Here is a 23,442-nt window from a genome sequence, read left to right on the forward strand (position 1 = left end):
ATTGAAATAAACTAATTACACCTAACGGAGTATATTTCTGACTGTACATTAATAAAAGTTCTACAGCATAGCTGTCGAAATCGAAAAAAAAAATAGGTTTTTCTGTTACATTTTGAAACACAATTGGAGTAATTCGTGCATCTTGCTGTTGGAAGATGTGAGATTCATAAGTCAGTCGCAAAGCATTCTCTTAACACCTAACAAGAAATGGCTAATAGATCGACACAACACACAAAGGAAGATGCTGACAAACGACGTGAGAAGAAAGCAGCGCACAGAACTACTAATTAATGTACAGTTGTGGAGTTCTAGTCTCCCTTCATTCCATCTTATCTCTTTTTGTATTTTCTTTTTTTTCTCAAGCTCTATTCCTCTCTTTCTTTCTATTTCATGTATATTCCATTTGTTTCATTTCTATTGTAGATTTTCGTTAACCTTTCTTTTTCGTCATTCTTGTTCTGTGCATTTCTTCATTTCTTCGTTTTATCGATCTTCCTAATACTACACTACTATCCCCCAGCTTTAGTAAATTACTTCGTAAACTGTAGCTTTTTTATCTCCCGAGCCCGTAACTATATATTTGTCGTCGGCGGATATATCACAGCTTAGCACCGAGGAAGATTCCTTCGACTGAAATGAAAGAAATCGGATATCAGTATACGAACGGTTATAAAAACCAGAAACGGTTAGTGACGTTTTCAATAACTTGCCTGGAAAATTGAGGCTCCATAAGGCGTCCTCCACGCGTTTAGTAAGTTATCTTTACCAGTCGAAACGAACCACTTGCCACATGCGGCAAATTTCAAACTCAGTACACAGCTCTCATGTAAATGTAGCTGATACTTATCCGGCTTGGTAGCGTGCAACACTTCCACATTTGAGTTTTCCATTCCAACTGCGAGCCATTCACCTAAAAAAAAAAACAAATCATTTTCATTGTTCAACGATCCTCTTAAATATTAACAAGCATCTCCTTGACTCTAATCTACAAATGTAACTTTTCTTACCGGTTGGACAGTACCCAAGAGAGAAGATTTGCGAACTAAAATCGTGTTGTTGTAGCTGCCTTCCTTCTCGTAAGTCCCACGAACGAACGGTATTGTCCAATCCGCCCGTCCAAAGCTTTGAACCATCGGCACTAATATCAATGCATGATGCTCCATCAGTGTGTCCTGTAAATCAAAGAGATAGTGGCAAAAGAATAATATTATTATTTGTGTTAAATTCTTTATAGCTGCATTTCATATTTAGCAATGCGGAAAGACCTGTAATACCTTGGAATTGGCGTACTAGTGTCTGATTTTGAAGATCCCAAACGGCAATATTACCATCTGAGCAACATGAAAAACACACTTTAGAATCGGGTGAAATGGCAAGCGCATAACAGGCAGGAGCGTTTGATGTCAATTCGGCTTTTATTCGTGGCGTCGGACTTGCCAGATCCCAAATTGATAGATTCGATGCTTCTCCCCCAACAATCAGCGTTCGTCCATCCGGCAAAAGTTTCACCGAACGAATGTAATTGTCACGTTGCTAAAAAAAATCATGGACATTAATACTTGAAAAGATGATTTCCCTCATATTACTTCCTCAAACCTTTCACTTACCAAACAATCCAACTGCGACACGGGACTTTTATTTCCGGGTTGTGAAATATCCCAAGCCTTTACGCAACCTTTGCCACCGGTGTACACATACTTTGTCGGATTGGAGATCGTTACAGCGCACACTACTTCACCATGATTCAGGGAGCTAATTTGACGAGCGTGACGAGGAATACCAGGACCAACTAGGGCATCCTGGGGAAATGGCACTGGTTGCATTTGTCCTTCAGCATTTACATGAAATGAATAAGCTCTGCATTGAAGTTCAATAGCAGAATAAATAAATAAAAAACACATTTAGAAAAAAAAATAATCCAATGGTTTCCTATTCATTTTCAACTTCTTGTTTTAAGATACTGACGGTTTTCCACCAGGAATACCAATCGGGCCGAGAGGAGCGCGCATCTGCGGATGCGGATCGAATGCCAACGGCGCACGGGCATAGTTATTCAACGAATGTGGCAGATTATTGTGCACACCGGGGCCACCGTATGCTGCAGCAGCAGCTGCTGCTTGTAAATCGTGTGGGGCACCTGAAATGAAGCATTAGTTATAGTATTACATTTTAAACATCACTTCAAGCTTCTCAAACAAATAACTTATACCATTCAATGGCCCAGCAAGGTACGGGGGATATCCGGGATTCAAAACGGGCGGTTTATTTACCACCTTTGGTACACCATTGCTTGCAACAGAGTTGGTAGGAGTAGCTGGTTTTGCTATTGGCGTGGTAGGTTTATCGTCCAGTTTCTTATTCGAAGGAGTCGATGCATTGGATGACGTGCCTATTATAAAATCATGTCAAACAAATTGAGAAAGGTTCGGTTTGATACACACAATCACTATTTTTACCTGATCGAGGTGAATGCGTTCCAATGCGATCTCTATCCTGTACGTCCAATTTCTTTTGCATCATACCATTTTCACGAGGAGATGCTGTACCTGAAGAAGAAATAACGTAAAGTTTAACAATCATGTAGTAACGAATAAATGAATAAAACAAAATTATATTTACCATTATGATGTTGGTTGGGCATTGGACTCATAGGATTTATCTCCGATGCGTCATCCACCACTAAATCTTGATCGGATTTTTCACCATCAGACTACGAAAGATATGAAACGATTTAGATTCACTTATCTTCTTTTATAAATGACAAACGTCCACACAATTCTTCTTTTATTTTATTTTTACTTACATGTCCCATGTCCTTTTCTTCTTTCTTGACCTTCTTCAGTTCATGTGTTGATTCTGGCGTTCTTGGACGATACTTATCGCGATCCGAGGGAGAAATTGAACTTCGCTAAGTATTAAATGAAGAAAAAAATTGGTATATTGTTAAATAACTTTAGCCTATTTTTATACAAGGAATATCTACTAAACTTACATGTCTATCATCCAAAGGCATAATATTGCTATTGCTACTTTTGGATTCCTCTGGTCTGTGCAATTCCTGTTTGTTTAAAATTGCTAGTGGGTGTTGAGGAGGTGTGCTACCGAGAGCTAACGGTCCTCCTAGGGCACCCGGACCAAGACTAGGGTGAGGCATACCGACCGGTATTGGAGGTGCACCATGGGCACCCGGAATTTGTTGCGCATGCATCTGTTGTAGTAATCGAGGTAAATCGGGCCGTTGTTGTTGCTACGAACATGAAAAGAACAATATATTATTTAAACATTCGTTTTTTCGAGATTTTCAAATCAATGTTACCCCAATTACGCTATTTAGTTCCGACATTGTGATTTGCTTCGCTCGTTCAACAGCTGTTAACACCTGCTGCTGATGTTCTTGAGACAGAAACGGTACGATCTGCGTAATTATTGCGTTTAGCCTTTTCGATATTTCTGTCTGTAAAAACATTGTAAAAAATAATTAAGTAAAATAAGTCAGTGGCGTTGTAAAATACAATAATATATCTTTTACAGGAAAATTCAATTACTGAGAGAAATTTAAAATAATAAGAGAAAGAAGCCTGGTAAGCTTAATTGTGCCCGGTAGCCTGACAAAATTATTTATTCTTTTTTTATCGAGATAGATATATAAAACTAACATCTAACTAGGTAGTTACTTTTAACATTAGATTAACATCTAACCAACTAGTTTCTTAATAGCAAAATTATTAAAACAAAAAAACCAGTTACTTGAATTTTGCAATTACACCTAATTCGCAAACATATGCTCCTCTTCGCATATCTTAATCCTAGTGTTCTTAGTCTTAGTGGAATCTATGGTTAAGCCTGGAGACAATCGTTCATATTGCAAATACATTATAAACTTTAGTGACTGGCTTGGCAAAGTCGTGGGACATGTGGCCAAATATCAAAATGTTGCTTTACATTACTATTTATATGGCTACTACTATAAGCCGAATGTTTATGTTACACTCCAACTGGAGATGAAACCTAAACGCAGTAATTACCAAATCAGATACAAATTACTGCTTTCGCATCAAAATTTACTAAAACTTCGTAAAGAAGCCGCAAAGCCGCAACGTGCAGCTGAAGTCTTTTTCTTCTGTTTGCTTACATAGAAAGATATGTTATTTCCTAGCATTTGCTGATCTCCAAACACTGATTAGTTACGGTCGGCATTCAATAATATTCGTTTCGTTGAACTATTTTGAACGGCAAGCCATTAACATACTTGTATCAGATCACCACTATGAGGTGATCGCCATTTATCTGATGAACGCTTTTATTTATTTCTTTATTTATTTGCTTATCTTTACCAACACACCACAAATAATTTTATCCAGGAAAGAATCATTAAAACAATGAATTGAGTATTAAGTTACTATAAATAAGTTACTACCAAATTACCACAAAATAAATGTAATGGTCTACATCTCACAATGTATTCCTTTTCATTCTTCTCATCATTTGGCCTGGAATAAAAATTAACCGCAGGTCGAAAACGGTAAATTTTAACGTTTTACGTCCTTAACCAACACAGGAACACGTAGAATTACGTAAGAGACACTAAAAGTCATAGGTCAACAAACGTAAAAATTATACTAAAACTTAAACGAGGTGTCCGACTTCACTATGTCTGTAATAGTTGTAATCATTTCGGAAATGTATTTGAAAGTGTACTATTGACTCAATTCGAATGTTCAATATTACTTTATGTTCTTATGTTTGATCGTTGTTTGTAAACAAAACGATCAGAAATAACACCTCACCGGCTGTTAAATTGTTATGTTCAATTTTTTTTCATTCATTAGATAATGTAAAGCTACACACAGGTATGTTATAAACACATGTGTGTATGTTATAAATACACAATCATAGGGTAGTATCGCCACCAACTAGGGTAGCATGTACATTCATGGGTTAAGTATAAACGACCATTTCAAAAAGCGAGATTGAAAATAAAACCACATATCTCAGTGCTAACTCTGCCACATGATATACGAAGCGAGCGAGCTATCCTCTTAATAGAGGCTATAGGGATAGTTCATCCTCACATTGTGCTAGATCCAAACAAAAGGATTTGAAGAGAGGAACCACTGACTTCATTGCTTGAATTTCCTGCATCATACATCCCCTAGTTTGCTCCTATCTTTAACCGACATCCTTCCCACTTCTATGTGCTCTGAGAGGACAACCTCATACCACAACGACGCTTGAACAGCATAGGTACATTCCAAACCCTTTATCCATCCCTAGTATCCTTCGAAATATGCATGACCGCACCCCACATTTCATGATTCCACGAGATGAAGGTTGATGGTTGATCACTCCTTTTCAAGCTCTACTACTCCAGCACTGTGTATGTAGCTCAGTGCTCCATCACAGCATACTAGTGGCTCCTAGCACTCGTTTACTCTCTTTCCACTTGTCTATCAAGTGGTTTTGGTGTTTTTCATTTTTTTCATCCCTGCACTAGCTTTAACGTACACCACACTATCCTAATACTCGTTTGCCAGAAGAGATTTTCCTTTAGAGTTTGAGGAAAATTACATCCCAACCAACAAGCACGGCTTGCAACGACCATATCGCTGTAGTGGTTGCAAGAATCGAAACTGTACACTAACGGAAGCTGTTATCTACTGGCGTTCACTCCCCATTCCCATCCCAGAGTACACATACAAACGGAAAAGGCTACATTTAACAACTCTACACACAGAAGCACAGTCTCTCGCCATTGCAAATTTCACTCCTTCTCACTGTTTGGAGTTTATAGCATTACAGTGGATCGTCTGGTATGCCGCTGGGAAGAACAGAAATGCCACCCGAACTCCATTCGGTGTTGGTGCGTTTTTCAGACCATTGTCGATACAACGAAACGCTGAAGGTAAGCGACTGAGCGCGACAACGAGAAGGCGTCGGCTATGAATGAAAACGAAATAAACCACCAGATGGGACGAAGAGGTAGAGCAGGAGTCTGTGGTTTGTGGTACATAGCATAAAATAGTTGGAACCAATAGATTTCCAACGTACATTTTGCGAGCAGATGTGCGGAGGGAGTAGGTTAGAGTAACTATGTAGAGCCACCGCAATGCTGCGGTTCGGGTGACCGCATCATATAGGATACAAATATGACCACAGAGGAAAACCACCGTCCCGTATGACAGAGGAGTAGCAATGAGAGTCTGGATTGTTGCGGCTGTAGCGCATACACAGAACGCTTTTACCAACCTCCAAACCAACCGGTGTACATTCATTTCATGCAATTCCTCCATCCCCTGTGGCATTTGTCCGAGGTAAAGCATAACGGATTGCTTCGGAAGTCAGGATAATAGCACCATTTTTGAGGACAGGTTTTGATCCGGGTACAGGCACAATCACAGAGAGCGAAACACAACGACAGCCGCACACGAACTTCGAGCTTAGGTTTGGTTTAGATGGTTTAGGTGGTTTGGTCCTATCAGTTGAGTCGGAATTTGGAGCAGGGGAAAGCCTTGGATAGTAGTGTAGCATATTGTCTGGAACGCAACATTCCTCTAATTCAGTTATCCAATCAACGAAGCATTCGATAAATCTTAGTCAATGAATCAAAAAATCAGCAACCAATTCTACTTTCTGCAAATACTGATTATCCAGTTTCTTTCTCACAGTACTTTTAACCTTTCGACCTATAATGGAGTTTTTAATGATTTGTCTGAACAAATTATTCACTTTAGAAAAAAAATCTCATTTTTTTTGTTTCAGTTTACCATTTACGCTCGTAATAAGAGCCTCTGATAGTGTCATAGAATACAGTATCCTGAATAATGGAGATGAAATTAAACTACAACGCACACTACAACGTAATCTTTAGTATTTGAACAGTTCTTGACTACCACGCTGAATGAATTTTAAATCTAGATTCGTCTTACAATCTAGAATCGCATCTTACGCATTCCCTAAATACTCTTGGTTTTGGAGAACCATATCAACTTCACTTTCCGTAGAAGCACCACTACAATAGAAAGTGTATTGAAGGATCCAGGTTTTCGAATCGGCTTTTTACGTATTCTTATTCCATAACATCCGCTTTAGGTTAAATATGTATCCACCTCACAGTGCAAAAACTGTTACCGGAAAACATTATTGAAAGTGGGATCACTACACTTCCCTTATGTTCTTCCTTCTTACGAATCAACTTTGTTTAATAGCACTTACTTCGCTGCCTTTGGTTAAACATCATGCCCAAAGAATATGCATATATGGATTCACTAATCAATACGATCAATATGAAGCAATTATGTAGTATAACCTATATAACCTGTAACTATAACTAACTGTTTAATCAACATGTAACATACTTCACATAGTAATGTTTTTTTTTCATCTGTATTAAACTTCAGTTCAACTTCAACCGTATATGAATATATTGTATAATCAACATGCGACTATCAACTATAATGCAGAATACTGTCGAAATTTCTTTACATTAAAGAAACTTATGTAAATAGTTGCAATGCATGCAGTGCAAACGATTTGTTCTGTTGACTTAACGTCCTCTAAGGTAAAGCCGGCCATTTCTGGCTTACTAAACTTATTTTTATCACGTAGTCGGATATTCAGTCCTTGCCAATCAAAATTAGAATCAAATTAAATAAGCCCTTCAGAAAGAAGGGCGATCCGTATAGGATTTGATACCCGTTCCAGTCGTGTGGTTTTCTCTGTTTGATTTTGTATCATGTAGAACGATTATTTTGTATCTAGTCTACTTATTTGCGTTAAAAGAATAATGACATGCCGTTAAACGTGTAATGTAGATTTAAGCAAAAATTTGTAACAAGAACCTGCAAAGCGAGCTTTAATTGACATATACGCATCAAAAAAACTATGAAATAGAAGGCATAAAGATACTTTAAACGAGAGGAAATACTCTCCGTCTTTGTGACCGATTTATATGATTATTGTGCCTAATAAATTCAAATCAAATCAAATCCCATCCGTACACCCGCACACAGGATTTGACTGTCTCACTGCTATCTCACTACAGGTAAATAAAGTCAAGGGAAGCCAGAAAATGCAGCCCTAAATCTCTGAAGGTTGTGTAGTGCTACAAAAGAAGAAGGTTTAAAGTTTTGCCCTATTTAAAATTTGTTTAACACCAGAGCTCTGCAAATTAATCTAATCTAAGAAGAGCGCTAACCAAAACAAATCTTTAAGAACTTATATGCCCCTATCTTCATTAACTCTAGAATGACTTAATGCTAAATATAATAGAAACTTATCGCAAAGCCCTGACTAAACAATTCCATAGGAGCTTTTACGTTGGGGGATATATCTAAAATCGATTTTATAATTATTAACATTAAAATTTGCGTATGAATTTACCTGCTTGTGCATTTCAACGTTGAGACCATATGACATTTCATAATACTGAAAAAAAAAACAAAATATTATTAAATTAACATCTCGAAATCCAGATTAAATCATAAAATTATATAATTTCAACCAAATTATAAAGAAACCATGCACGTTTTCCTGCAAAAAGTTACGACGAAGGTGTTGAAGACTAGTAGGATAATATGTCATGGTAAATGCGAATTTGGAGGCAACACTTGCCCAAGTCTCTCGAAATACCAATTACTTATAATGTCAACAGATTCGATAAAATATACTTGATCGAATACGAAACTAAAAACTCAATTTTTATACATTTCGGTTGATGGTCAGCGTGTTATTTAATTAAGCGAAATAAAGCGTTCTTACCATCACATAATGTCGTTGCATTTCCGTTTTATCTTGTGCCAGTTTCTCACATTCCATTTTGAGACTGAAAATAATAATAGGTAATATTGTACTGACTAGAAAAGTATTTACTCTCCATACAAATCTACTTACTTATGGTACTGTGCTTGAAGAAAATTAAACTCTTCTTTTATCCTATCACAGTTTTCAGTTATGGTGAATTTGAATGGCTGTGCGGATTGCGGTGGACCCTGCAATGGAAAAAAGAATAAAAATCGTTATTATCAGAACATCATTTCAAAGAAACATTTTGGTGTATTAAACTGTTGATCCTTATTGAATATGGTTTATTGGACGTTATTGGATTTGTTGAAAATAAACTCAAACACACATGAATGCGTAAGATCATGTTTAAGTTGCCGCCATACATAAGCAGATAATAATTTAATATAGGGCTTTACATAGTTTACAGCTCATTATAATCATCTCATCAGCATTTTTTTTTTCATTTTGATAAAGGATTATTTCCTCCGATAGACATTTTGTCTCCGAGGATATTGATTTCGTTTTCGACACGTTCCACTAGGATTTCAACACTTTATTCATAGTCTTCATGTTTTAATTATTTTCATTTTTTAAACAAGAAACAACAAAACTTTTAATCGTTTTTTAAACTATATTGTCTTAAACCAAAATCGTTCCTAACCGAATTCTGTAGAGATATAAATCACAGAGCACAAATGAAAATAAAATGTTTTCGGCTATCAAAACACTTGCCACGATATATATATAAAGTAAAAGTAAATAACTTATTATTTTAAATTCGTAACAAATGATTGATGTACTTAACAGACCATATACATATATGGGTTATGTTTATAACCAAACAAGTAAAACATTCAACATGCAACAAAACTTCGTCTTGACCCTAAGGGTTTTCAAATATTGTCGAACATCTAACTGAAACGCCAGAATTAACTAAATTTGTTTCCCAAAGCAAAGTAACTGCAGCGTAAATTGATAGCAACAGTATCTACCCATTTTCATCGTAAATCTTTCCAATGACCCTTTCCGCTCTTGTACTTTGCCCTAGTTACACGCTTTCCCATTTTCACACCAGCCACACCACGAACGCCACATGGAAGTAATGTTTTCCCTCACCTCACAGGCAACAATCAGCTAAAGTTGTTTTGTCGACTGACTGTGCGCTTCAACCAACGAGACATGGGAATAAGGAACTTATTTTTCCACCCCAATTGAAAGCGGCTACACCAGTGGAAACACAAACCTATTGGGAGCCGCCGCGGCTGGTTCCAATTTAAGGGTAAACAAATTTAAACCCATCTTCAACTACTGCTTCTGTGTGTGTGTGTGTGTTGTGTTTTTCGTGCGTGTGCATGCAAACAATGAATTATTCTCCCCTTACCGAACGTTGCTGACACTATACCTTTTAAATGTTTTGAACCCCTCGTTATTTCACTATTGAATAAAACATTCTCCAAGGAAACACTTTCTAGGATCATATCATCAACAGCTCAAAAAAAACATTCTGTCCATAAAGGAAGAATGAAAAATAGCAAAATACGTCCACGTATACACAGGAATGAAACATGTGCAGTATTGAAGTAATTGTTAATTAAGAAGGAAGGTTAGTGCGCGTGACTATCATCATAACCATCATTACCGTCATCAATATTCGGTCATCGTTACGGGAACGAAATGTGTGAGGTGGTTCTGTATTGAAGTGATAAACGACTCAATAAAGCGAATCCAACGGGATAGAGTGTCTGATTTTCAATATGCAAATATTTTATTTCTTTATATTTCTAGAACAATTAGCTTTTAAATGTCATACAAATTCTTCACTTGAATTGAAAAAACGCCTTTATGCAACCGCATGACAAGCCGCTTAAAATTTATTCAAATTATATTGCAAAGGATAGTATCTTCACTTTTATATCTGCTTCATAAAGACAAACACTGAATTAAAAGCAACTGTAAAAAAATTAAATGTAAAAAACGCATTCATAATTCTTATCATTCAATTACGTTTTTCCCATTCCCAATGTTTCATTTGACCAGATGTGTCGAGATATAGGGAAAATCGAGAACGGAGGCCCAATGTTGACGACGCTAACCAGACGCTCAGATTAATCCGGAAATTATTATCTGTGAAACGGCACCACCCTCCGTGTGCAAAGCTCGTTCCGGTATTTAGAACCACGAAGGGTTCCCGAACATGTTACAGACACACAAACACACACACACACACATACCAACACACATGCATTTTCGCTAGGGGAAAGTACGTAGTACACTGGAAAGGGCTAAACACCCCTTGGGTCAAACAAAATCATCCCCTAAAATCTGTGTTTTTTCGTCCTTCTTTTCTTGCCGTTTTGGTGCTATCCCATCCTTCCGAAATTAATACGGTATATTTGCCCTTACTGTATTCTAAATCGATTTATCACCCAGCGACTTGATTTCCCCTTCAAGAATTGCTTTTGTAATTCTCTGTGCTACTCCTGACGTATATCGTCGAACTGAAATATTGGGTTTGTTTTACCTTACAGCATTTGATCCAATGATGCCAAACAACTTTGGGGCAATTAGAATATGACACACAAGATTTGTGGCAAACGTGTCTTTCACTATAAAGCTGGCATGGGATAGCGTTCGATTCATCCAGTAATAATTTTTGAAAATCCACAACAAAGGTAAATTCCTATAGCATTTATCGTTCACAGAAGGCAATCTTACATTGTTTTTTTGGTTGTTGAATTTTTGCTTGTTTGAAATACGCATTTTTCCGCGCGATTTTCGCATATTGACAAGCAATGGGTTTTGCAGCAATATATCTTAAAGCATAAGGTTGCTCAAACCATGTCACACAAAATTACTTTTAAAATCTGGTGCTTTGTCGTTCATAATGCACATTATTGAAATTAATTTCGAACAAACAAAAATTTAAACTCTGGATACGTTAATATTTCTAATGTAATGTTATTTGAATATCATAAAACAATGAGTAAAAGTCGCTTCATTCTGAAGAATCAAACACTCAGCTCCAACTCTCAACAAATGGAATGATCGAATACATCTAACACAACACAGAAAATTTAAACGTATTCCCTTCGCCATTGGAAAGATCAATCTTTACAAGCAATTTAAAATAAATTCCTTGTGATATGATTTACCTTAGGACGACGATGGTTTACCAAGTAAGTTGGTTTATACAAAGATGATATTTTCATGGGTGTTTTGATTTGGAAATAAAAATAAATCATCCTAGAACATATTAATCAAATTTTCCTTTTTTTTCATCAACATTTCCAATTGAAGGAACGACTTTTGCGTAAGTACCAGGGCAAATAAAACATTAATAGTTGTCCCTATCTACAAACTCACACATCTTCCTACCTTGCCAGCCACTGCAAACAATGCACAAACATACACACCATTGTGTTGGCAAACAAAACATAAATCAACTTTTGATCACATAAACGGAATTTCCGATGTTTTTTCAACCTCTTCAATAGAAAACAAACATATAAACAATAATAATGTTGAATAATTCGTGTGTATTGATCATATGCCGTGGCATTTGTCATTGTTTGCATTTTTAAACATTTTTTCATTATTATCGTTTTATTCGACACCCAAAACATCATCATTCAATCATGAAACTTCATCAAAAAGCATTATTACAAGATATGAGAAGAGAGTAATTACATATATTGCAATTTGAAAGTAAAGTATACATACAATAAATGCATTAATTTTGATTGACAAAAACTGCAGAAGATAATCGTATGAAATAAATTTAGCTTGAACATTAAGTTTCATTGACTAAATGTTCCCAGTAACGACTACCCAAAATAAAAATATTAGGATTTTTATTTCAGCATTTTCCTGACATTGGTGATCGTCTCTTCGTCGGACCTCAAAATTGTAGAATTTGATCCTTCGTTTGGGGTTTTCTTTACAAAGTTCTATTCGGAGCATTTAAGTGCCATATCTTAGATTTGCGATCCTTGATAAAACGTCATCCTTAACACATTCTTTACTAAAATCTTCAGTCGCTCGTTCTGGCAATCGTCTACCGCTAGACTGGCCTAGCCTTTCGCATAACGAAATTCATCTTGATCAGAATACTTTTTCACTGATTTGCCGATTGCTTTAACTTTCAGGGAGAACGAAGAGATAATTTTACTATTGGTCTTCATCTTAAAACTTAAAATAAAAATAAAAGAAGAAAATAAACTCATTACCTCTAACTTGTTGCAAAAACTGTAAATTGTTAAGTATCGTCATATTTTTTTACATTTTCAAAGCAAGTCATACAACTACTTCGAACTTATCAGTAATATAGGGATGGTTTCTGTAATTCTTTGTGTTGGTACAAGCAACACCATGTATAATTCGGTACAGACCTGCTCGCAATTGCAATTGCTAAACATGGCATGACATGAAGCAGATAAATCGCTGACATGGGAGAACTTAAAATAAAACAAAAATATGAACAAACTAAAAAACTTTCCATGTCAACCTTGCATACATTTACCGCATGCAAGTAAAATATTATTATACCAATAGCAGAACAATTGAACAAACAAAACATTTTATTCATGAAACGAAGCGTGACGATGGTGAAACCGTAGTAGACAATACGGAAAACAATTAAAAACAAACAAACAAACAAAATATCACAAAACCCAATTTTAACTATTCTCATGCTCTTTATTGCTACCAAAGCCACAAACATGTAAAATGTATTGTGTGATGCAAATTTTTTATAACAAAAATAATAAGTTTAGTACAATAAAGCAAATTGGATCGCTTTGGATTGTTATTTTTGTCAGGACAAAAAATTATCATGCCAAAACAACAGCAAACATTAGAATAATTGTATCATGACTTAACTCTAATTCAATTGGGATGTTTTATGCTGGAAAAACATTAGTCCTCCAAGAATATACACAGCCAAATGTTGCCCAGATCATAAATTTTCTTCTACAAAATTTATTTGATTTTTTGTTTTTAAATGTTTTATTACCCTTACAAAGTTTAACCTTTTTACAAAATGTTTGTCCTACGTTACCATTTTTATCACACCTTTTGCTCGCTTTCTTGCGCTAAACAAAAATCCAATTGTCAATCACGTGCTCCTGCTATATTGATCATATCTAGCAAATCACGAACAAGTAATGGAACATTTGCGTTTTGTTAGCTTAAACGAAAAGCAGCATAACCAACACCAACAGAGCAGCGCACAGGAAGTCGAAGCGGAAATACGTCGGAAAAATCGAAATAACATTAGGGGGTGGAACGTCTGGAGGCAAACAAAACAGAACAGTCGAAGGCAACACACACAAGAAGAGCAAACGGAAGCAAAAACAAACAGACTTTTTTCATAATCGATCGGGGGCGTTTTTTGGAGGTTCGGGAACGAGCCATAAACCTCAATTCAGAACGTTTGTTTCTGTCTACTTTCTAAACATTCCACCGACGTGTGTGCTTTTAGCTTAATCCCGCTACGGTCTTTCTCGGTAAGTTTTACCACACCTACCGAGGTTGTGAGAATATCACCAATAACCAATACAATTCCATGGATAATGAAAAGCAATTATTCTTTTCTTCTAAGCGAACGTACTAATTCCGTATGTTTGTACGTCCGTATGTTCCAGGAGCAACCACTACAACCTGCTTAACATACATTTTATCTTACTTTGTAATTTTATCGAACACACACACAATCCAAAATATACAAAGAAGTCAGATACGTACAGTTCAGAAAACAGTTTCCACCGTATAATCAATTTTTCAACAAAAATTTTACCTCTACACCCACTTGAATCTGCATTGTTTGATAGAAATTGTATGTGAGGTACAAAAGCAGAACAAGAAACAACTTAACCCAACGCCGACACATCCGTACTTTGTAACAAATCAAATAGTGATGAGCAAAAGAAAAAAGGAAACGAGATTATGCTGGAAACGAATGGCCACAACACAACAACAACCAATATGGCGTGACGACGCATTTGCTCGCCTTGCGCTAATCGGCACCGTTAATTAAATACAACCACCTGCCGCCTATCCTCCGCCTCATCCTTCTTCGTACTGCTCTCTCCCTGACTCCCTCCATTACTTCTTTCCTTCTATAAACTATTCCTCACACCCTTCGCTTCTCACACACACACACACACACACACACACACAAGCAGACGCCTCTCGAACAGCACTTAAGAAAAAAATTCACATTATTTATCTCCTACCATCCACCTTCTCCTGAACTTCCTTCCCTTTTGTATGTTTCTTTGCCTTTCCCTACACATGTACCATTCAATGGTATGGACCGTATATCCCACACGATCGCGAAGCGTTGTGAGCCCACCCTTTCCGTCTTATTCGTTTCGTGTGTTTTCTTTTCCTCTTCCTGCTTAGCTACATCCTACGCTTAATTCTACTTCAAAATTTTGACGAAATGGTGTAGAAGAAGGAGGAAAACAAAAAAAAAGACCGCAATGCTGGGGCGATTTAAAAGAAGAAGGGGGAACAAGCAAAGAGAGTGGATAGGATGCAATAGCTTAAAGATCGAATTAGAAGAGGTTAATTAAGTCCCGACAGGAAGGTGCCGCGCTACAGTGCGTGCGTCCCTTTTTTGCGGCATGGCTATATTTTCCGTTCCCTGTTCCTTTTCAGTTTTTTTCTCTTTTGGATTGCGATCAATTGCCCACTAGCATTGGTGTTTGCCGACTGATTTTACTTAGATTAGATTTACTGAGATTTCCTCGTGCTTTAAAAGGGACTTGTGAACCATCAACAACTGTGTGCAATGCAATTGTAACTACAAGTAGTAACCGCAATACGCTATCACAAAGGAGATTCGAGTATTTCGCAGTCACAAGTATGTCACAAAAGCGGTTAACTTATTTTTGAGCAACAATTTAATGGATCGAATTAGAAGGCATTACCAGTAATTTGTTGCCTTATTTGTATAAAATGTGTGCAATAAACTTATCAAGCTGTCAAACTTTAGCATTCCGTTTGAGCCACGTACTCCATGAAAATAAAATGATGCATAAACGCGTAGTACGTTTACCGGCTAATTTTTATTAGAATTAGCCATTTCGGTAAAGGATTCAGCAACCAATAAAAAGAATATTCATCTTTTGTGAAAATAACCCTTTGCCAAAGTGAAATCTTGACAGTTAAAAATATGCCAGGGTTAACCCTGTAAAGAAAACAGCGCCAACGGTACAAGAAAAACGTCTATTTGCGGTTTAATTTAACATTAAATTGGAATTCATCAAACTGTGGAACACATTGAAACCTAAGGGCGGATTTTAGTGCTTTATTTTACATAAATAATAACAGAATAAAAAAACAACCACTTTAAATATTCCACTTTTATTGCGAGCCACCGATACAGAAAGGATCTTAACTTTTAAAGAACACCACTGTCATGGAATTCCGTCTTTTAGACGATAAATCTTAGTAAGCGAGTAGTTTTCTTTTTAATTCTGACGCCAATTGTTGTTATTTGTATCCCATATAATAAATGGGAGCGACTATATATTTTGGATTGCAATAAAAATAGTTATCTTTAAAGTTAAAACTATTAAAAACCAATATTTTCACCTTCGGTTGTAAATGTAATGTTTACGAAGATTACTTACCGGGTGACGGGCCGCGACCGCTGCCGCATTAATGCCTGAATTCGGATACATCTCCGGTGGCAGCGTGATTGTTGCGTTAAGAATTTCCTGTACTATTGCAGTTTAAACGATTTTACTGAGCACCACACTCGATGATACTAGCGGGGTGTTGGATCAGCTTCAAACTTTAACATCCAACTTCCCAACAACGAACACTACAAACTTTTTCACTTCTTCTAGCCACACACTATTGGAATACGTTAAATGCAGAACTGGTGGTTAGGTTCACTGCACTGCAATAAAACGAAAAGGAAATCGGGAAAAAGATCGGTGAGACAGTTGCTGGAAGACTATATAACAGTAGAAACATTTTTTTAAAGAAGAAACAATTCACACGAACATGAAGCGTGGACTTGTATATGTGTTTTATTTAGTTATAAACGTCCGATTAAATGGCTGATTTGCATTCTTCGCGAATATCTTGCGGTATGTTCAAACATTAAATACATTACAGCTATTTCGTTGGGTCAATGCCACACACACACAGGCAACTGTTACGCGATGATACATTTTTTGTTGCTATTTCGTTTAGCAAAATAACAATTTCACTAGCGATAATTTAGCTCATCCCTCTCTCTCATGTGTCATTACTATAACCACACTAAACGCAAACAGCAACATACCACACACCACCCTTCCATCTAGCTTCCACAGCTCCTTCCGCACACGCATTCGGAAACCGACCACACCGACTAATCGAATTTGTGTCGTATTCCCCGCTTCACACATTCATCGCTCCTCTTATTTTCTCTTCCTTCTCTTTACTCGTCTGAGACGCGATCAAACTCAACGGCACCGACAATTTATACGCAAAAGGAGCAAACCACGCGAGCACACGATCATACACACACGCGCGCACATAGCGTAGCCGGATAAAAAGGGAATCAAATTCTCTTGCCGAGACGATGATGCCAAATTCAATTATCAACCGATTTCACTTTCCACTCGCGTTCATCGTGATAAAAAGTGCTGGAAAAGAGCGGGAAATTTGTCGACCTCAGGCGTCTCTTTCTTGCTCGAGTTAAATTCCGCGTTTGCTCTCGCTCCAACTATCACACTTTTTTTTCTTATATTTTGCTATAATCAGACGTTTCTCGGTATCCTAGCAGGCTCTTCCACACGTGCTCACATAGGCGCAACCATTTTCGTTTTTCTTTTCCTTTTTTTGTTTTGTACAGCCAACGCGTTTACCCATCATCACGATTACTCGATTCGCCGGCCGGATCGAACACGAACAATTCGCCGTGGCCGCTTATGCTCTCTTCACTATCTTCTCAGCACCATCACACACCACGATAAACTAAATTGATGCAGGGCAATTAATTATCGACGACCCGTAAAAAGGTCTCTCTACCCGTTTACTGCCATCTTCGCCTATTTGACCCAACACAGTGGTGCGTACCTCTGAAACCTACCATACACACACATCCACGCATCATAATACACTTTTGCTGTGACACAGAGATAGGAACACACTTATAATTGCTCCCAATCTTCTCTCAAGCTGGTGCACTGCACATATCGAATCAACTGTTGGAAGACTTTTGACTACATGTTAATTTCCCCACAAAACACAGAACAACCACTCGGAAACACGGCTTGGAACGCAGCTGTCGTAGATATTTGTTAAAAAAAACTGTGCATTTCATCACATTTTTCATTTTTTGGAAATACCGATTGATCCTACACAGCGCCTCGATTCGATTCATGTTTTTATTAATCGACCGTACAATACATCACCATCGCAACGATGCAAAGCCTCCTCTTCATGTAAAAACGATGATGACAAACAACCGCTGCAACGACGTTGTGTGTTAACTCTGCAAACAACTCACAATTTACAAACAATAATTAATATGCACTTTTGTGTTTCCATAAATACAGCTTTGCTTGCATCCGGAATTCGCTACCACTCCTAAACTCACGATACAAGGCGACGCATATTGCACTAAATGCTCCAGATTCAAACATTTCTCGTATCACATCAAACCATTTTGCATCCGGTTGGAGTAGAATACACACCATGTATTACATGATCCACGTAGCGCGAACACTCAGTTGCCAAACCACCTACTTGAGGTACGCAATTTACGCTCACGGAATTACACATTTAACTAACCTTTAAACCGCCGCGGATTGCGACCAAATTTCCAACACGCAAGAAGATACGCTGCTCGAACGCTTCACAAAACTCACGAGATTTCGAATAACGCCTCCTGCCTCGACCACGGCAAGCATCCAAATAAACGTCTGTATGTGTACGCTTCCGGCTCAAACATCCAGCGAGCATTGTAGTGGTGAAGGCGCATATACGTACACGCTGTGTACGACACGCCATGCACAGGCCGTTTATATAACCACATCCGTTACTTTTATTGAACTTCAGCAGCTTTCGTTTGAAGAATTTTATTAAATTCATACCTCTAAACATGACTAACTTTTGCGAAATATGTCACGAAATGCTTGCTTACTTATTCTTCATCACAAAATTATATGTTTGGTTTGCAAATATAGCCATTGTTTGACCAGTTTTTGATTTCGTTTGTAGAGCAGTTTTCGGTTCAATCTTGTTTTGTGTCTACATTCAACTACCATTTCGTATCCCGAGCGCTAGAATGTATCAAATATTCAGAGAATTCCGAACAAAAGTGTATAATTCTTGCAATTTTAACTTTTTTACATTTATTATAAAAGTGCATTTTAAAAATAAAGCTTTAAAAATGGTAGGGGAAACACAAAAGTGTTAATTAATTATTGATTGCATTTAGAATATGTAAAAAACAAAATGGAGCAAGGCTTTTCTGTAACAAAAATCAAAATAATAGATGATTTCAAGTGCAATCATTCCTAAGCAATACATAATATTCATTTATACATATAGTCTTCTTTGCACAATCCTAAAACGCATCTCACCATGATTGGAGCACGTTCGAAGTGTTATGATGATGTTTGCTGGAGCGACGTGACAAACGAGACGGAAAGGTTGCGAGTTAATAGCTCAGAAAGCAAAACACGCCGCATACCAAGCTGATGTAGGGATCCAGCTGATATAGTAATTAAAAATTTATGGCTGAATCATTGCTCGAGAGCAGCATATCAGCAAAGCGGTGAGCCATTATTATGGTGCACTGGCTCAATCTAACTTCCGTAGGCATGCCGATGGGCGATATTTAAAATATCGAGGATTAATTAATTTCATCATCACCATTCTATTACAAATACTGACATCCAAATGGAGTATAATTTGTATGAGAAAATGTTCGTTTTTTTATTTATCGATTTTCGATAGTAGAACTAAGCATGAAAGTTGTTGTTAGTTAATAGTTGCAACTTTGAGTTGTTATTTAATGCAATCGTTGTCATACATTTGTTGAATAAAGTTTTGAAACCATAACACGTTACCCAAATGTCCAATTATTCTATCCAATCTTCCATTCGCTTTTATCGTACTGTCGTCCAATCTTTTCGAACGGATTTAGTAACCCTTCCAAACATTTTCCGCCAAATGATCGATCCATTTAATCTTTCTTTTGCCTTAAATCGCAACAATAATTTTATCTATTAAGCAGTACACAATAGTGTTGACTTTGGTTGAAAATTATCGTTAGATTTTTGTCTATTGATTACATAATGAGGAGTGGGGGGGGGGGGGGGGGGGGGTTGGATGATGATCAAGAGTTATAAAGCGTGTACGTGACAACCGGAATCGAATGATTGATTATGGATCCATCGCACGTTTCACAACGATTTACGACCTATAATTCGTTTGACGCCGAGCAAGAATTGTGGGTAAAAGCTCGTACTTATCTTTGTCATCGATTTCCCTAATGACTAGACGAGCATTTCTTTCAAGTTCAACGTTAATATTGTAGTGACGATGATGTGACGACGCTACATGTCATCGCAAGCAACCGCTTAGCAATCAAATAGCTTTAAACATTCACAAATCTGTTCACATTCACGTGCAACGATTACAACGCACTTATAGATTTTTTTTCAAATCGGGACAGTTTGTATTGCTTTATTGAACTGTTGTTTTTAAACGCTACCGTTACACCATTGAGTTTTGACTCCCATAATTTCCCCTACCGTTGCGATTTAAATTCAGATGAAGGGACTTTTAATAATTCCCAAAGGCTCTGCCAAATTTTCTCCCAACTGAATACATACTCGAGCTGTACGAAATTCGAAGGGTGAGTTAGAGAAACACAGCAAATCGTATGACCAATACGAAGTAGAGGAGGGTAACACGGATTTGGGAAAATTTAATGTACTGATTGCTCTGGTCCTGGTTTAAGGACGTTAATTTTATGACGATCTGCCCGCAAGGATTGGCAGAACACTTAGGTACTCTACAGAATTGACTTGCTACCAACCATGCTAACGCGTGGTGTTAATTTGAGTTCGTTAAATGCCGACGATTGCTCTTCTTCAATTATCTGATGTATGTGTGTGTGTATATGTTTTTTTACACGAACTTTTGACTTACATGTCTTCATTTTTTTTCAATCTTAATCTTTCATAAAAAGAGCAGTAAACCAAAAATAAAAGCTTACCACATACTAAAACTCTGAACCGATAATTAAGAACATGCAAGAGAACAACCTGCTTGAGGCAATGTGTTTGGCTCACAGTACTACGAGTTGGAGCAGACCCACCCTAAACCCCACCCTTCCCCTCCCCCTAAGCGGGAACTGTGTTTGAACTGTTACAACACGGACACAAAAGATACCGTCCACTTTCGGCAATTTGCAAACCACCAACTAACTATCTGCGTTTCGTTGGCCATAATACTTATACCGATCCATGCTCCGAACCGTGCTATAGGGTTTGCATGAAGGCTCAATTTTTGCTACCCACCAAACTACCAATCAATTGACGTTTTGTACCGCCCGTATTTTCACTACGTGGCGCCACCTTGGTAGGTTGATCAGCGCGATCATCCGAAATAGCCTAAAGGATGTTCTTTTTACGACTCATCATCATCATTATCATCGACTTCTTTTTTACCCAACTTTGGTCCGGTGATCGGTTTGCTCTAAATGATCCGAGCTTTACGTTAGACGCGACTTGTAATTTTCTTTTTCTTTCAAGTTTTTTTTTTCTTTGTACAAATACTATATTCTAATTTGTTGACATACTTCTATATTTTTTGCTATTTTCTCTGTAATTTCTTCTCTATAAATCTGTGCTATAAAATGCATGAGATAGATACACATCACATAGCTTAAGTTAAAAAAGGACTGTCAAACAGCATACAGATTAACACCGCAGCCAGTCGCTCCTAAGACAGCGGGAACCATCTTTGGTATCACAGTTTCGTTAATTAATTTCCAATTACCAACCAACTGACCGCATTGCGAACCTACCTCTCTTGGTCGGGAAATCCGCCGGGAACCGTGGTACAGCACCTGGATAGGTGCCACTATGCTGTCTCTCACCTCTCAACGCTGTGCTTTATGGTTGAACATTACATAATTAATCAATTACTCGCTTTTCCCAGCAAGAGCCATGCGGAGTATGTAGAGTGGTTTTGCCGCACCGCGGTTTTCCACCCTGTCCCCCGTTTGGCTTCCGCTGTCCACATCGCACGATTAACGTAGACCCATGTCGTTTAGTTGCCATTATGGCCAACTACACGTGGTAAATTAGGGGCCATAAATATGAGCCTTCGCACACCCCCATGCAAGGCCTAGTCTAGCCGGCCACACGAAAGTCAACCAGATAAGTTGTGTGTTCGCAGTAGTTAACCCGTTTGTAAATTAGTGTTATTTTGCATGTAAAATAGTGCAATTATTATAGTGACATTATTATCTCTTATTCTGTGTAGCAGGATGTAACGTCGATTGTTATCACGTGTTTTAAATAATAAAATCAAACTGGCTCACTTACTCATTTGTTTTTAGATTTAACATATGGCAGTGAGGTTTTTTAAATAACGTTCAAAACCGTTAGTTCGTCAAAATTGGATTCCGGCTCCTGCAGAAAAAAGCGCATGATGAACGTTTTTGTGTAAAATACTATAAGCGAAGACGACGACTTTGAAAAGATAACCTAACCCTATCCATAGCTAATCAATTTTATTTTGCTCAAATATTTTATTTGTACCTACTGCTTTTCGTTCCCAACAAGTCATGATTTTTTTTTATCACATTTCTCTACTTTTTATTTCAGTTTTTTCCAAAGTCTTCCTTTGGGAGAAGAGAGCGAGAGTGAGAGAGAGAGAGAGAGAGAGAGAGAGAGAAGGGCAAAGAAAAGGCAAGAAAGAAATAACATACACATTCCTGCGCATACCTTAACAGCAGCAGTTCTACTCAACCAAATAGAGATGCGAAATAGCGCAAGCAAAAAATCATCAGACGCAAACATACATACACGTCCCCACATATACCAGCAATCAGTATGGAAGCATTTCGATGCCACACATTTGCTTGTGAAACATAAACCGCACTGTTTCGCTTAACTAGCCTTTCGCAGCCCTAATTCTTCCTTCCATCGTTTTTTTTTTTGTTTTGCTGCTTCGACGCAATCTTGAAAAAGCATAAGTGTAAATTATTTCAAGATAACACTTAAATACCCATCTAATATTATACGGATTCGATCCGACTCCGAAACGTTCCGATCCGGGCGAAACGAAGGACATGGGAAAACATTGCTGCCCTACCTTTTTCCTCTTCTTTGCGTACAGCCGGCATCATCATACGACCATCATCAACTGCAGAGCAGAAACGCGACGCGAGGAATACCATAATTTATTATTAGAACCATTAAAACGGCGCAGGGGAAGAATCGTGGAATCGTTAAGGCACTTTCTACGTACTTCACGCCAGCCAGCGGCCGAACGATTCAGCAAGAGGGGCAAGGAAGGCACACACCGAAGCCCCGATTAAACGACAAAACACGTGAACATGTTACCGTCGGAATCGGCAAGGGGGGCACCAGGCGGAGAAGGTGCCACGGTAGACGATGAAATCAAGAGCGCGTT

At 37.7% G+C, this 23,442-nt stretch overlaps 1 protein-coding gene across 4 annotated transcripts; it reads right to left on the reverse strand.

Moving 5' to 3' along the window:
* Positions 1–344: 344 nt before the first annotated feature.
* Positions 345–18,712, reverse strand: LOC125768079 (protein groucho-like). Of its 4 annotated transcripts, none has more exons than XM_049435269.1 (17): positions 18,577–18,712; positions 16,419–16,690; positions 8,890–8,987; positions 8,758–8,821; positions 8,380–8,424; positions 3,317–3,454; positions 2,993–3,247; positions 2,804–2,908; positions 2,620–2,710; positions 2,457–2,546; positions 2,210–2,389; positions 1,966–2,137; positions 1,608–1,857; positions 1,275–1,533; positions 1,008–1,172; positions 711–910; positions 345–630 (listed from the first exon to the last, which is right to left on the reverse strand). In XM_049435269.1, the coding sequence occupies exons 2-17, from the start codon at positions 16,467–16,469 to the stop codon at positions 523–525; spliced, it is 2,271 nt and encodes a 756-aa protein (XP_049291226.1). In that variant the 5' UTR covers positions 16,470–16,690; positions 18,577–18,712; the 3' UTR covers positions 345–522. The 4 variants fall into 4 exon arrangements, with proteins under 4 accessions (XP_049291226.1, XP_049291229.1, XP_049291228.1 ...); XM_049435272.1 differs by having other exon boundaries at positions 18,480–18,710; XM_049435271.1 differs by lacking the exon at positions 18,577–18,712 and adding an exon at positions 17,649–18,466.
* Positions 18,713–23,442: the final 4,730 nt, after the last annotated feature.

Source organism: Anopheles funestus, chromosome 3RL, assembly GCF_943734845.2.
Source record: "Anopheles funestus chromosome 3RL, idAnoFuneDA-416_04, whole genome shotgun sequence".
Lineage (NCBI taxonomy): Eukaryota > Metazoa > Arthropoda > Insecta > Diptera > Culicidae > Anopheles > Anopheles funestus.

Coding starts and splice junctions, on each gene's coding strand:
- LOC125768079 (XM_049435269.1), bottom strand. CDS start 16,469: ATGTATCCGAATTCAGGCATTAATGCGGCAGCGGTCGCGGCCCGTCAC. Junction 2,909..2,992: donor TGCCTTTGGATGATAGACAT/GTAAGTTTAGTA, acceptor TTTAATACTTAG/CGAAGTTCAATTTCTCCCTC. Junction 1,173..1,274: donor ACTAGTACGCCAATTCCAAG/GTATTACAGGTC, acceptor TTTGATTTACAG/GACACACTGATGGAGCATCA.